The sequence below is a fragment of the Artemia sp. Qi Xiang Cuo genome, chromosome 5 (assembly GCF_049724085.1).
Source record: "Artemia sp. Qi Xiang Cuo chromosome 5, ASM4972408v1, whole genome shotgun sequence".
Taxonomy (NCBI): domain Eukaryota; kingdom Metazoa; phylum Arthropoda; class Branchiopoda; order Anostraca; family Artemiidae; genus Artemia; species Artemia sp. Qi Xiang Cuo.
Window position 1 is genome coordinate 80,472,052 of NC_142798.1, and position 16,591 is coordinate 80,488,642.

At 36.8% G+C, this 16,591-nt stretch overlaps 2 protein-coding genes across 2 annotated transcripts in view; both read left to right on the top strand.

The window, feature by feature from the left end:
• Nucleotides 1-3,902, top strand: part of LOC148952599 (acylphosphatase-1-like) — a 45,355-nt gene extending 41,453 nt beyond the window's left edge. Inside the window, exon 4 of the mRNA XM_089089975.1 lies at nucleotides 3,763-3,902. Within this exon, the coding sequence (XP_088946101.1) occupies nucleotides 3,763-3,877 (115 nt within the window). The 3' untranslated portion in view covers nucleotides 3,878-3,902. The remainder of the gene's footprint in view (nucleotides 1-3,762) is intronic.
• A 53-nt stretch (nucleotides 3,903-3,955) lies between these two features.
• LOC148952600 (uncharacterized) lies at nucleotides 3,956-5,103 on the top strand. The gene has a single exon (XM_089089974.1). The coding sequence runs from the start codon at nucleotides 3,956-3,958 to the stop codon at nucleotides 4,799-4,801; it is 846 nt and encodes a 281-aa protein (XP_088946100.1). The 3' UTR covers nucleotides 4,802-5,103.
• Nucleotides 5,104-16,591: the final 11,488 nt, after the last annotated feature.

Consider the following 16,591-nt stretch of genomic DNA (forward strand, 5'->3'; position numbering starts at 1 on the left):
ATATTTCGGTCAATACCTCCGCTTGACCGTCATCATTGCATGATAATAACATCAAAATTAATAATAAAACTCCATGGATACTATAAAAAAAAAAAAAAAAAAAAAAAAATTCCAACCTTGAAACGAAACGCAACTAAAATTTGAAGACCCACTCCATGTAACGGTGAAAGTTTAACTGAATTAAAAAATACAGTACTGAATGGGAAGTCAGTATTTTAATTTATACATATCATTTTTAAAGGCTAAACACTTTCAAGTTAAAACATTATCAGAGATAAGTTTAGGTTGAAAAATGTGATTTTTTTTAATATTTAATTAAAAACGATAAGAATTAATTAGTTAATTATAAATGGGGCTTAAATAGGTTTCTCCCGTGTCTCTATTGAGAGCAACCTTTCGGTGAATGTACTTTTTTATCTCAACTGCCTCCCTGAAAACTTGGATGAGACCTTTAACAGGGACCCTGTTAAAGGTCTCATCCAAGTTTTCAGGGAGGCATTTGAGATAAAAAAAAGTGCATTCACCGAAAGGTTGCTCTCAATAGAGACACGGGAGAAACTTATTTAAGCCCCATTTATAATGAACTAATTAATTCTGATCGTTTTTACTTAAATATTAAAAAAAATCACATTTTGCAAACTAACCTAATATCTGATTATGTTTTACCTGGAAAGCATTTAGCTTTTAAAAATGCTTTGTATAAATTAAAAAATTGAATTCCTATTCAGTACTGTATTTTTTCATTCAGTTACCCTTTCAACGTTACATGGAGTGGGTATTAAATTTTTAGTTGCGTTTCGTTTCAAGGTTGGAAATTTTTTTTTTTTTATAGTATTCATGGAGTTTTATTATTAATTTTGATGTTATTATCCTGCACTGAGGACGGTCAAGCGGAGGTCTTGACCGAAATATTTGCATTTTAGTTCATATGTTTCACTGGCTTGTATAATCCTCGTTTTTCTCTTTTTTTACTATTGTTTCGTTTTATTGCTACTATTGCTCTCATTTTTGCGATTTCGCGTCAACCCTAGCACTTAAAAATCTCTACTTTTCTCTCGGCTTCTTCTTTATACTCGCTTTGAAAGGCAAACTATTTAAAATCAGGACTGGTATTACGGCTTAATTTGTTTTCAGAAAATTTTTCCAAACTCTCATAACAGCTGCTACGTTTGTTAGTTAGCTTTGTCCCTTTTTAAAGACGCTGCTGGAAATGAACTTTTTCCATACTTGCCCAAGTTCTTTCTGACTCTTTGCAGCTTGCCAAATTCAAGTGCTGGAGCAGAGAGACAGTTCTTGATTTTGTCGGTCATCAAAACTGAAAAACCTGAATAGGCTAAATGTCTCGAGTGTTTCGTCCCTGATGAAAACGAAGCAATTTGTTCTCAGGTCTTCAAGTGGAGTACATGACTAGGTGATCTTCAGCGATTTGACTCGGGCTATCAAGAAATGGAATCAAGTAGATCCCTTCAGTCAAAATTCGACACTAGTAGATACTTTAAATTCGGATGAGGTCGAGGACGATTAAAGCCTTTTAAGTGTGACTTTTTTTTTAATTGTGACTACATATTTTTCTTCTTACTTTTCAATTAGTATTATTTGCCTGACCTGAAGACTATTGACACAATATTATTATTTTAATCTAATTATTGTATGTTATATAAGGTTTCTTTTTCTTGGCAGCCCTAGTCCAATTTGAGGTGCACTTTTTAATTTACATACTTTTACAACTAAACCGAGAGCCGATTACGTCATTCCATTTTAAAATGATATAGATTTTTTTGGTTTTTGATTCCCTTGAATACGAACGAGAGAGAATCCAGAAAAAATCAGTTAAAAAAAAATCCAAAATTAGTTACTTTAAAATGTGCCAGAAATCTTTGTAAGCAGCTTATCCCTTATTTAAAGACCAGCCCAATTAGTGTTTTAAAACTGGCAAATTTCCTCTTAAAAATGCAAAAAGGGTTTCGATTTCAAACCGAAAAACGGAAACTGGGGGCAAATTTTAAAAGCCGTCACTTTCAAACACACCTCAGATTCTAAGCACTCCATCTCCTGAATTGCTTTGTGAATATGAGTTGGTGTTGTTTTTCTTCGTTAATTGTTTTTGATAATTCAATATAGCTGAATTTTGTGACCTGAAGACCATTTATAAATTTATAACTCGGCTTCACGATAAGGATTTAAAGAGTCTAGCATTCCACACTATTGTTTGATGTCTTTGATACATCGCATCCCGAATATGAAGCCTATCCACTAGTGTATCCAAATAATAAAAAAAAGGATAAAAAATTTTCTTTTGAGCATTTAGTAAAAAAAGATGCGATTTAGTAAATTTTTCCTCTCAGATTTAGTAAATTTTTCCAAGCAAGGGTGGCAACCCTGTTCATACGAGATCTGGTATCTATTAAAATTTATAAATCTATGGTTCTGAAGCATGGGCTCTTGGGAAGGCAGAAGAAGATTTGTCATAGAGGAATTGTCTGAGGATAGTTTTAGGTACTGGTTTGACTGACTGTATTTCAGACAACGAAGCGTACGAAAAATATGACTCTATCTCTGTTCCTCTTGTTATAATGAAAGAAAGGTTGAGATGGCTAGGTCATTTTTTATGGATGAAGGATGGCAGATCGCCCAAGACCTTCTTTTTTGGCAGATCATCTGGAAGCAAGCGAAAAGTCCTTGGTCGTCCTTGAATCCGATAGGAAGAGGTCATAAGGGAGTATTTAAGGGAAATGGGAACATCTTGGGAGGGGGTAAAGAGTGGAGCTTTGGATATATTGAGATAGGGGAGGAGCTTGTGCAGCTGTGTTGGCCTCAGGCGGCTTGATGCTGCAGAAAGGAGCTAAAAATGGGGTCAAATGTTAGGAGGATATCACCCTGAAACTTTATGGATAAGTACTAGGATCAATAACACCCTCTAGTCCCACAAAGAGTAGGATAACCAAGGATAAAAGACGTTACTCCCTTTTGATGGGCCAGTCTGCTATCCTAATATGTATATTAAAGTGTTTATATTAATGTTTATCCGTAGTTATCCATATTGTTTCAGCTAACTCATGGCTGCATCAGTATTTGCTATTAGCTATTTTAGATTACTCTTTAGAAATTCGAGTTAACCCCAATATTAACATCTACACAATCTAATCCTTTTACGCATTACTATGCACACAGGATGGCTGGCCTCCATCCCCCCTTGCACTTCCCGGCTGAAGGGCCTTGAGGTGGAGATCAGCATTACCGGTTTGGACTTTTAAGTCTAGTGCCGTTTATCCTTTACTTACCGTTTATCTAGTGCCGTTTATCCTTTACCGTTTATCCTTTATCGTTTATCCTTAAGTTAATCCTTTACCTTTTTTTTACTACTTTGTACATTAAAAACGATCTAAAATATTGCGCTCACAGCTCTTTCTTTTGGCACAGCTGATGAGAGTTTGCTTCGAAACAGGCAAGTTGTTCTAATTACAGGCAATATTTTTTTTTTCTTTATTTATGTACGACGGAAACAAAGAACAAATAATAATAATAATAATAAAATTAAGAAAAACACAAAACTAAACGAGGGTGATTTTCAGTGAATAAAGCGAAAAGACAATGCAGATATTTCGGCAAAGACCTCTGTTAAGCCGTTCCCATTGCTGAAAAGGGATTGAAAAGAACCAATACAAATCAAAGACCATTCAAAAATTTGATTGGGTGTGAATTTCTTATGTTATGTATAGCCAATGTGGTCTTAGAGCATATTTACGTTCTTTTTCTTTTCAGGAAAGACTGGCTGCAGCACAAAGGAAGTCCACAATCAAAGATTGAGCGTACAGTGTTTTCTGAGGAAGAACAAATTGGAAGTCTAACTCACAGAGAATTTAAGATAAAAAAATAGTTTTTTCTACCTTGTGATCCTCAACAATAACAAATTTCCTGTTTATTTGTAAAAGTTTCAGTGTAATTACATTACAATATGGTCAGATCTAGTGATAATGATGAGTATAGATATAGATCTAAAGACTCAAGTAAGCGCTGCTCAGACACACGGAGTTTGTCCGACAGCTTTCTAGACTCGAGGAGGATCAAAAGAGAAGAGTATGGCAGGAGCGGCTGTCCAGAAATTTGGGGTGATTCGCCTACTTCCACAGACGGTTGGTTTTTAGTTGCGGATACCTTAGATACTAGTGGAGCATATGAAAGCAACCAATCAGAGAACGAGAAAGATTCATTGCTGAAAAAATCAAAGAAAGAGAAGAAAAGGAAAAAGAAAAGAGAATCAAGATCTTCAAGTTCAAGTACTTCTTCAAGCGAAACTAGAAAACATAAAAAGAATAAGAAAAAGAAGAAACACAAAAAGAAAAAAAGTTTAGATTATGACGATGCGGATGAATGGGTCGAAGCTCCTTTGTCTGTTAAAATTGGTGGACAATCTGCAGAACTACTTGACGAAGATGAAGGTATTGGCCCAACCCTGCGTCCGACTGTACGACTTGATGCTAAAGAGATGGGGAAGGCTTTACTTCCAGGTGAAGGCGCTGCTATGGCTGCATTTGTTGCAGAAGGAAAGCGAATTCCAAGAAGAGGTGAAATAGGACTTACCTCCGAAGAAATTGACTCTTATGAAAAAATTGGCTACGTCATGAGTGGTAGTAGACATCGTCGTATGGAGGCCGTTCGTCTTCGCAAAGAAAATCAAATTTACTCTGCTGATGAAAAGCGAGCTCTAGCCATGTTCAGCAAGGAAGAAAGACAAAAGCGTGAGAACAAAATTCTTTCTCAGTTCAGGGAGATGGTTACAAAGAAGACTCGGGAAAAATAAACTGTTTTGTTTGGACGGGCACCGCTAGCCCCCCTCCCATGGGAAACGAGAAGGCATTTAAAAAGCGTATAGAAAAAAGAAAATGAGAAATATTCCCTTTAAATCCTGGTAAGAAAAACAAAGTTTCTGATAGCACTTCTTCCTCCCTCCCTCCATAGGAAATTTCATGTTGGCACTCATGAACATTTGCCCCTGAAGTCTTATGTGCTGTAATTAGTATTTGTACAAAGACTAGACTTAAGTTTTGATTGTTCTTTATGTCATTTAACTTTACTTAGTTTGAATAAAACGTTGAGAATCAATCTTCTGGGTGTGCTGCAGTTCTATTCATCTTTATTTTAGAAGGTTTTCCTCATATTTTCTTTTTTTTCTAATTTCAACTGTATAACGTTAAGAGAACTATTCTTAACTGTTTATGTCTAGTTGCTATAAATATGACAACTTTGAAAAGCCGTCCTGGGTAAGTGGACGTGCGCTGGGTTGAGAATTCTTTGTCCAAGGGGCACGGGTTCGACATCCTGTGCGAAAGCACAGGATGGCTGGCTCCCAGCCCCCCATTGCACTTCCTGCCTGAAGGGTCACGAAACGGAGATCAGCACCGCCGATTTGGACCTTAAGAGTCTAGTGCCGTCATACTTACTTACTTTTACTTACTTTTTACTTTGAAACGAAAAGGAACAATGCACGGGGAAGTCTATTCGAAAGGGAAAAAGTCCGGCACTTGGACCTAGACCATCTCTTACTAACGCTCATTCTTTTTAAGATTGATGGATGAGATGCAACGGTCATATGCTGTATTTTTCATTTTAACCATACTCCAACGTATATTTAGTCAAGAACAGGAAAAATTACATTTTTTCTTGAGACAGCCTGGGGTCTGGGGTATAATTACGATAGATAGCAGCAAAACAGGAAAATACCTGACAGTGTTATAGTTATATGCGCTTTTGTTAATATGCACTCTGCACGCTTAGTGCTTTTTATCTGATATTTTATATTATTTATCCAGACAGAAGCACAGCCTAATGTTTTGCCAATAATAGCCTAGCATTACCTTATTGCTTAGTTGAGAACAGGACAGAAACTAGACTGCACCACAATCCTCCTGCCCAGTGGCGTAATTTCGTCAAAATCCTATAGGGGGAGGGGGCAAAATTGGAGCCAATTAATACAAATCAAGTAAAAATGACAGTGAAAACTGAAAAATGAGCCATATAGAACCATAATGGTAAAGATATCCTAAAGAAAACTGACCCGTCTCTGTAGATGCTTGGATTATGCCGGTTATCTTAGTTTTGACAATATCGCTTCCTGCCATATAGCAAATTACACCCCTGTCTCTACCCTTGGCTCTTTTCATCTGATATTTTCTATGAGTTATCCAAACAGAAGTATCTTTGACCATTTTTGCTCACGTGTGGTCCCCTTATTTTGTAGTAAATAATTTTGAAACCAAATTGTCTTTCCATCTACAATTAAAACGAAATGAAAATATTGAAAAACCGGTAAATCTTTTACCAATTAAATAAAAAAAACAAGTTTTTTAAACTGAAAGTAAGGAGCGACATTAAAACTTTAAACGAACAGAAATTATTCCGTATATGAAAGGGGCTGTCCCCACCTCAACGCCTCGCTCTTTACGCTAAAAATTAACACTGTCTCACAACTTTATTTTTTAAAATAATAAAAAACTTAAGCGTAAAGAGCGAGGCGTTTAGGAGGGGACAGCCCCTTTCATATACGGAATAATTTCTGTGCGTTTTAAGTTTCAATGTCGCTCCTTACTTTCAGTTTAAAAAACTTGTTTTTTTTTTATTTAAGTTCTGATCTTTTTTTAGTGAATACAGGGGATGTTTCCCTCCTCTTTAAAAAATCGAGTAAATTTTCTCAGGCTCGTAGCCTTTTATGAGTAACGTTAAACTTAATAAAATTTATATATTTAGAATCAGCATTATAAACACATTCTTTTGATACATTTATTGACATCAAAATTCCGTTTTTAAAAGTTTCGATTACTATTGAGCCGTATCGCTTGTTTTTTTTATTGTTTTTTTTATTACGTATATGTTATTACGTATATGAGGGGGTTCTCCCCTTGGTCAATACCACACTCTTTACGTTAAAAGTTAAAAAAAAAATTGATTAACAAACCCCTGAATCACAAAGGCCGTTTAATTAGAATAGATAGCTCTTTTGAAAGCACTTAAAAAAAATTGTTGCGTAAAGAGCGAGGTATTGACTTGGAGGAGAACCCCCCCTCACATACGTTATAATTTCTGTTCGTTTTAAGTTCTAATATTCCTTCTTACATTTCAGTTGAAAAAACTTGTTTTTTTTTTACTTAATTTCTGATCGTTTTTTAAATAATGCTTGGAAATCCGGCGCCCCCTTCATAGAACTGTCCCTTACCCGAAAGAAACATCCTCCACGGAAATATTCTCCAGATTAACCCCCTCGTCTAGCCCTCCCCCCTCCAGAAAAAATCCTTCCTGAAAATGGTTGTATACTTCCCAATAACCAAAAAATAATGCTGGCAAGTCCGGCGCCCCCTACATGGCACTTTCCCTTCCCCCATGAAAACTTCCTTCCTGAACAGATCCTCCAACATAACCCCCGACCCACCCTTCCCTCCCACTACCAGAAAAAAAACCTCCTGAAAACTTTTGTATACTTCCCAATAACCAATACTATATGTTAACATTGGGTAAAGTTCATAACTTTTAGCCCTCCCTCTGGTAACTTCGGGGGATTAAGTCATCCTAAAAGACATTTTTATCATATTTTCGACCATGTTGAACAAAATGGCTATCTCAAAATTTTGATCGGGTGATTTCGGGAAAAAAATAAGATTGGGAGGGGGCCTAGTAGCCCTCCATTTATTTTGTCATTTAAAAAGGGCAATAGAACTTTGAATTTCCGCTCAAATAAGCTCCCCACGATATTCTAGGACCACTGGTTCGATACGATCACCCCTGGGAGAAAACAAACAAACAAACAAATACACACGCATCGGTGATCTTTCTTCTGTCAAAATATGTAAAATTCCACATTTTTGTAGATAGGAGCTTGAAACCTCTGCAGTAGGGTTCTCTGATACGCTGAATCTGATGGTATGATTTTCATTAAGGTTCTATAACTTTTAAGGGGCCTTTCCCTATTTTTCGAAAATCATCCAAATTTTCTCAGGCGCATAACTTTTGATGAGTAGCACTAAACTTGATGAAAATTATATATTTGAAATCAGCATTGAAATTTGATTCTTTTGATGTATCTATTGGTATCAAAAACCCGTTTTCTAGAGTTTCGGTTACCATTGAGCCGGGTCGCTCCTTACTTACAGTTCGTTACCACGAACTGTTTGATAATAACAATAAAAGTCTGAATATTTATTATGGGCACAAACCAGTTTTTTTGTCTATGCTATTAAAGAGTTTTGCCCGTTTTCCAATACTAATTAAAAAGAAAACTTTCCGAAAAATAAGTTTTTCAAAGAAAAGTAAAGGCCATTTTAAACTTAAGCTCAGAATATAAAAATACATTTCAAAATGAAAAATAAAAACGACAAGAAATTACTATTAAAGAATAAATTAAACCCAAAACAAACAGAAATTTAATAAACAATCATAGCAAAAAACATACAACAAGTAATAATATAAATGAATAAATAGATCTTAAAGCGAGTAATGCCTAGATTGAATATGAAAATCAAGCTTAAAAGGAAAACCGTAAAACCTACTGCGTCATTGGCGCTTTACTGGAAACTGCATGAGTCTTGAACAGTCTTGGAAAGTATAAACAAAATCAAATTGAATATTAGATATATAATGATATTAATTGTTGAAAGATCCATCAGTTCAAGATTTTGTTTTCACTGTAATTTTATTTTGATTTTCAATGCTGTAAGAACCGGAAAAGAAAGTATTTGTAATATAATTCGTTTTCAGTGAAGCGCCAATGACACAGCAGGCTTTAGGTTTTTCCAGTTAAAGAAGGGGGCAGTATCCAAACTCTTGTTTGTAGTGAAACTATATTTGTCTCGAACAATCTTGGAAAGAACTAATAAACTGAATATTTGATGTACAATGATATTACTTGCTGAAAGCTCATCAGTCCAAAATTTTACATAATGTTAATATTTATTTTCAATATTAAGTACAAAAGAAAATATTTGTAATATAATTCGTTTTCAGTAAAGCGCCAGTGACCCAGTAGGTTTTAGGCTTTTGCAGTGGGAGAAGGAGGCGATACCCAAACTCTTGTATGTAGTTATTTTTGTTCGATTCTAGCTTGATTTGCATATTCAATTTAAGTTTCACTCGTTTTAAGATTTATTTATTCATTTAAATTAATATTTATTGTATGTTTTTTTGCATTGATTGTTTATTTAATTTCTGTTCGTTTAAGTTTCATTTATGCTTCAATAGCAAATTTTTTTTTTTTTCGTTTTAAGCTTGACTTTCATATTCGATCCAAGCATTACTCGCTTTAAGATCTATTTATTCATTTATATTATTACTTGTTGTATGTTTTTGCTATGATTGTTTATTTAATTTCTGTTTGTTTTGGATTTCATTTATTCTTTAATAGTAATTTCTGGTCGTTTTTATTTTGAATTTTAAAAGGTATTTGTATCTGCTGAGCTTAATTTGAAAATGGCCTTTACTTTTCTTTGAAAAACTTATTCTTCAGAATTTTTTTTAAATTAATTTTTGTTCGTTTTTGATTGCAAAAAGTTCCAAGGTTTTATGGCATGGGGGGGGGGGGGGGGCTTACGGCCCAATTATTCTTGACTTTTAAAAAAGTAGCTAGAACTTACAATTTAATTCAAATGAGCTTTTTCCAAAGTCTATACGATTACCCCTTTGATAAAAACCTTATATATAAACAAAGAACAGCTTGCATAACGAACAGCCCTTGCCTTGGGGGGAGTGGGAGGTTTTTTCAACCCCCGAGACATAATTATTTTAATTACTTCACCTTTTGGCTATTTTTGACATAATAGCCATCTCAAAATTTGCAAAAAAAAAAAATGGCTATCTCACAGTTCTTATCAGATGGGTTTGAGAAAAAAGGGCGTGGATGGGGGGGGGGCTAGGGGCCCCCCCCCCCAATCTCTTTTGACTCTTAAAAAGTGAACTAGAACTTTCAATTCCCAACCAAATGGGCCCTCCTTGAAGTTTATACGAGCATCTTTTCCATAAGAACCATATATGCCCCCAGGGCATAACTTACAACGCCTGCCCCCGGGCCCCGGGGTTTGTGTCGACACTGGAGTTTTTGTTATCTTATCTTTGAACTATTTTTAACAAAATATCTTTCTCAAAATTTTTATCAGATGCATTTAGGAAAAAAGGGCGTGGAGGGGCTGGTTACCCTCCGATATCTTTTGATGCTTAAAAAGTGAACTAATGAACTTCAATCATTGAAGTTCATTTGAAGTTTTGATTGAAGTGAACTTCAATCAAATGAGCCCTCTCTGCCGGAAAGTTCAATCTTTCCGGCACTTCATGATTGTATTCAAAAATTCATCACTGTGTCCAGTTTTTAGCAATCTCATCTTTATAGTATCCAATAATTGTTTCCGATTTTCAGCACGAATCTTGGCTTTTTTCTTCTTTCTTTTTCCCGCTCAAGCTTTTCTTCTACAAAAGCCATGAATGTATCAAGAAGTGTTTTTTGCTCTCCTTCAAAATCATTATCTTGATAATAATCAATACAAATTTGACTTTCGTTTTTAAACGACCTTGGACTATTCATTTTAACCTATTAATTCTTTTGGCAAAAAATACAAAATTCTACATTTTTGCAGATAGGAGCTTGGAGCCTCTAGAGTAAGGTTCTTTGATACGCTGAATCTGATGATGTGATTTTCATTAAGATTCTATGACTTTTAGGGGGTGATTTTTCCTTTTTTTTGAAAATAAAGCGAATTTTCTCAGGCTCGTAAATTTTGATGGATATGAGTAAACTTGATGAAAATTATATATTTAGAATCAGCATAAGAAATCCCATTCTTTTGATGTATCTGTTGATATTAAAATTCCGTTTTTTAGAATTTCGGTTGCTATTGAGACGAGTAGCTCTTACTATACAGTTCGTTACCACGAACTGTATAACAGGAAAAACAGAAACAGGAAAAGGAACGAACAGGAAAAAGCCTACGGCTTTTTCTTCTTTGAAATGGTAAGAGACGAACCTCAAACAATCAAGTAGCTAACTAACTCCAATGTATGCAATGATTGGTTGCAATGTAATTTCTGTTTGGTTTGGGTTTCATTTATTTATTGATACTGATTTGTGGTAGTTGTATTCCTGATAGATTATTTGATTCTATTTTTGTTCATTTTGGTTTAATGGAGTTCTTTACTTTTTTAAAAAAACTTATTTTGTTGAAAAGGCTTTTTTTTAATTAATTTCTGTTCGTTTTATATTGACATAGTGTTTTTTCTGGGAGAAAGACTGAGCCCCTTATATAGTTAAATAACCATAAAAACCTTAAATACCCCCTGGGCATAGCTTAAAACCCTTGCCCCTAATCTCTGCGGATTGTTTCAACCAAAAAGGCCTTGTTATATGATGTTTTAACCATATTGAATTAAATAGCTTTCTCAAAATTTCTACTAGACGCATTTCGGGACAATACGACGTGTGTGTGTGTGTGGGGGGGGGGGGGGGTGTGGGGATAGCTGCCCTCCGATCACTTTGACTCTTAAAAAGAACATTAGAGGGTCTGATTACCAATCCAATGAGACCCCTCCGAAGTTTTTATGACCACGCTTTCTGTAAAAATCTTATAAGTCCCCAGGGCATAACTTACAACCCTTACCCTGAGGACTGGGGGTTTTGTTATCCTCAAAGACATAATTTTCAGACCATTCTGATACGCTGAACAAAATGGGCTATCTCAAAATTTTGATTGGAAGTTTTTGGGGAAATTATATGCGTGGGGGGGGGGGGGCATTTGCTTTTGATCACTTTCTACTAATAAAAAGGCACTAATCTTCTCAATTTCCAATCGAATGAGCCCTTTTTCAAGCCTCTACGACAAAGCTTTCAATAAAAGCCTTACATGCCAAAGGGGCATAACTTACGACCCTTGTCCTAAGGGCTATAGGGGGAGGATTGTCATCCTCAATGACATAATTTCCACACCTTTCAACTACGTTGAACAAAATGGCCATATCAAAATTTTGATCGGAAATGCTTGGGGAAATGATGGGCGTGGGAGGGGGGGGGGATTCTCCCTCCAAATACCTTCGACTATTAGAAAGGGCAATAGCCCTTTCAATTTCCAACCGAATGAGCCCTTTTTGAAATTTTTACGACAACGCTTTCTATAAAAATATAATCTGCCCCCGAGACATAACTTACAACCTTAGCCCTGAGGGCTGTGAGGGGGGGGGGGGTTATCATCCTCAATAACCTAATTTTCAGAACTTTCAACTACGTTCAACAAAATGGCTATCTAAAAATGTTTGATTGGATGTGTTTGGGGAAAACTTGGGCTTTACAGGGGGGGGGGGGGTTATTTACCCTCCAATCGCTTTCGACTATTAAAAAGGGCACTAGCCCTCTCAATTTCCAATTGAATGAGCCCCTTTTGAAGTTTCTACGACAACGCTATCTATAAAACCTTAAATGCCCCCAGGGCATAACTTACAACTTTTGCCCTGAGGGCTCAAGGGGGTTTTTCATCCTCAAATACATAATTTCTAGAACTTTTAACTATGTTGAACAAAATTGCTATCTCAAAATTTTGATTGGATGTGTTTGGGGAGATAGTGGGCGTGAGAGCGGGGTTAGTTGTCCTTCAATCACTTTCGACTATTAAAAGGGCAGTAGCTCTTTCAATTTCCAATTGAATAAGCCTTTTTTGAAGTTTCTACAACATCGCTTTCTATAAAAACCTTTTATACCCCCAGGGCATAATTTACAACCCTTGCCCTGAGGGCTGTTGGGGGGGGGGGTTGTCATCCTCCAAGACATAATTTCCAGAACTTTCAACTACGTTGGAAAAATTGCTATATCACAATTTTGATTGTATGTGTTTGGGGAAACGGTGGGCGTGAGAGGGGTTAGTTACCCTCCAATCATTTTCAACTATTAAAAAGGGCACTAGCCATTTCAATTTCCAATCGAATGAACCCCTTATGACGTTTCTACGACTAGGCTTTCTATAAAAACCTTATACTTACCCAGAGCATAATTTACAACCCTTGCCCCGAGGGCTGTGGGGGGGGGGGGGGTTGTCAAACACAAATACCTAATTTCAAGAACTATTAAACACGTTTAAAAAATGGCTATCTAAAAATTTTTATTGGATGTGTTTGGGGAAAAGGTGAACGTGAGAGGGGGGTGAGTTACCCTCCAATCACTTTCGACTATTAACAAGGGCACTAGCCCTTTGAATTTCCTATCGAATGACCCCTTTTTCAAGTTTCTACGAAAAAGCTTTCAATAAAAACCTTATATGTCCCCAGGGCATAACCTACAACCCTTGCCCTGAAGACTGTGGGGGGGGGGGGCAGGTGTCCTGCTCAAAGACATTATTTCCAGACTTTTCAACTGCGTTGAACAAAATGACTATCTCAAAATTTTGATTGTACGTGTTTGGGGGAATGGTGGGTGTGAGAGAGGTTAGTTGCCCTCCAATCATTTTCAACTATTAAAAGTGGCACTAGCCATTTCAATTTCCAGTCGAATGAGCCCTTTTTCAAGTTTCTACGACAACGCTTTCTATAAAAACCTTATAAGCCCCCAGGGCATAACTTACAACCCTTGGTGATAGAGGGATGGGCGTGGGCGTGAGAGAGGGATTAGTTACCCTCCAATCACTTTCGACTATTAAAAAGGGCACTATTTCCAGTCGAATGAGCCCTTTTTGAAATTTCTACGACAACGCTTTCTATAAGAAAAACCTTATATTCTCCCAGGGCACAACTTCGAACCCTTGCCCTGAGGGCTGTGGGAGGAGTTTCATCCTCAAAAACATAATTTCCGGACTTTTTAAATACTTCGAACAAAATGGCTATCTCATAATTTTCATTGGATGTGTTTAGGGAAATGGTGGGTGTGAGAGGGGTGTTAGTTATCCTCCAATACCTTTCGACTATTATAAAATGCATAAGCCCATCTAATTGCCAATTGAATGAACCCTTTTTGAAGTTTCTACAACATCGCTATCTATAAAAACCTTATATGCTCCAAGGGCATAACTTACAACCCTTGCTCTAAGGGCTCTGAGGAGGTTATCATCCTCAAAAACTTAATTTCTAAAACTTTTAATTACGTTGAACAAAATGGCTATCTAAAAATTTTGATTGGATGTGTTTATGGAAATGATGGGTGTGAAAGGGGTGTTAGTTGCCTTCCAATCACTTTCGACTATTAAAAAGGACTCTAGCAATTCCAATTTTCAATCGAATGAGCCCTTTTCGAAGTTTTTACGACAACTCCTTCAATACGAAGTGCCCTGGTATGGAAAAATAAAAAAAATTCGATACGAAGTCCCCCAAAAATGTTTGGGGGAATGATGGGCGTGAGAGGGGGGTTAGTTGTCTTCTAATTACTTTCAATTATTAAATAGGACACTAGCCCTTTCAATTTTCAATCGAATAAGCCCTTTTTGAAGCCTCTATGACAAAGCTTTCAATAAAAGCCTTATATGCCCCAGGGACATAACTTACGACCCTTGTCCTAAGGGCTATAGGGGGGAGGATTGTCATCCTCAATGACATAATTTCCACACCTTTCAACTACGTTGAACAAAATGACCATATCAAAATATTGATCGGAAATGTTTGGGGAAATTATGGCCGTAGAGGGGGGGGGGGATTCTCCCTCCAAATACTTTTGACTATTAAAACGGGCAATAGCCCTTTTATTTTCCGATCGAATGAGCTTTCTATAACGCTTTCTATAAAAATTTAATCTGCCCCCAAGACATAACTTACAACCTTAGCCCTGAGGGCTGTGAGGGGGTGGGGGTTATCATCCTCAATAACCTAATTTTCAGAACTTTCAACTTCGTTCAACAAAATGGTTATCTAAAAATTTTTGATTGGATGTGTTTGGGGAAAACTTGGGCGTTACAGGGGGGTTATTTACCCTCCAATCGCTTTCGACTATTAAAAAGGGCACTAGCCCTCTCAATTTCCAATTGAATGAGTCCCTTTTGAAGTTTCTACGACAACGCTATCTATAAAACCTTAAATGCCCCCAGGGCATAACTTACAACTTTTGCCCTGAGGGCTCAAGGGGGGTTTTCATCCTTAAAGACCTAATTTCTAGAACTCTTAAATACGTTGAACAAAATGGCTATCTCGAAACTTTGATTGGATCTGTTTGGGGAGATAGTGGGCGTGAGAGCGTGGTTAGTTGCCCTCCAATCACTTTCGACTATTAAAAGGGCACTAGCCCTTTCAATTTCCAATTGAATAAGCCCTTTTTGAAGTTTCTACAACATCGCTTTCTATAAAAACCTTTTATACCCCCAGGGCATAGTTGTCTTCTAATTACTTTCAATTATTAAATAGGACACTTCTAATTACTTTCAATTATTAAATAGGACACTAGCCCTTTCAATTTCCAATCGAATGAGCCCTTTTTCAAGTTTTAAGACACCGCTTTCAATAAAAACCTTATATGCCCCCAGGGCATAACTTACTACCCTTGCTCTGAAGACTGTGGGGGGAGGGGTGTCCAGCTCCATTATATAATTTCCGGACCTTTCAACTACGTTGAACAAAACGGCTATCTCAAAATTTTGACTGGATATGTTTGGGGAAATGGGGGGTGTGAAAGGGATGTTAATTACCCCTCAATCACTTTCAACTATTAAAAAAGGCACTAGGCCTTTTAGTTTCTGATTAAATGAGCCCTTTTTGAAGTTTCTGTGGCCATATTTTCTATTAAAACATTATATGCCCCCAGGGCATAACTTAGAACCCTTGCCCTGAGGGCTGTGGCGGGGTTGTCATCCTTAAAAACCTAATTTCCAAAACTTTCAACTACGTTGAACAAAATGGCTATCTAAAAAATGTTATTGGATGTGTTTGGGGAAAAGGTGAACGTGAGAGGGGGGTAAGTTGCCTTTCAGTCACTTTCGACTATTAAATAGGGCACTGGTCCTTTGAATTTTTCTATCAAATGAGCCCTTTTTCAACTTTCTACTACAAAGGTTTCAATAAAAACCTTATATGTCCCCAGTGCATAACTTATAACCCTTGCCCTGAAGACTGTGGGGGGAGTGTCCAGGTCAAAGACATAATATCCAGAACTTTCAACTGTGTTGAACAAAATGGGTATCTCAAAATTTTTATTGTATGTGTTTGGGGAAATGGTGGGCGTGAGAGGGGTTAGTTGCACTCCAATCATTTTCAACTATTAAAAAGGGTACTAGCCATTTCAATTTCCAGTCGAATGAGCCCTTTTTGAAGTTTCTACGACAAGGATTTCTATAAAACGTCATATGCCCCCAGGGCATAACGTGCAACCCTTGCCCTGAGGGCTGTGCTTGTGGAGGGGGGGGGGGGGGTCATACTCAAAGATCTATTTTCCAGAACTTTCGACTACGTTGAACAAAAGGGCTATCTCAAAATTTTTGATTGGATGTTGTTTGGGGAAAAGGTGGGCGTGAGAGAGGGTTAGTTGCCTTCCAATCGCTTTCGACTATTAAAAAGGGCACTAGCCCTTTGAATTTCCAATCGAATAAGCCCTTTATCAAGTTTCTAAAACAAAGCTTTCAATAAAAAACTTATATGCCCCAAGGGAATAATTTACAATCTTAAC

Coding starts and splice junctions, on each gene's coding strand:
- LOC148952600 (XM_089089974.1), top strand. CDS start 3,956: ATGGTCAGATCTAGTGATAATGATGAGTATAGATATAGATCTAAAGAC.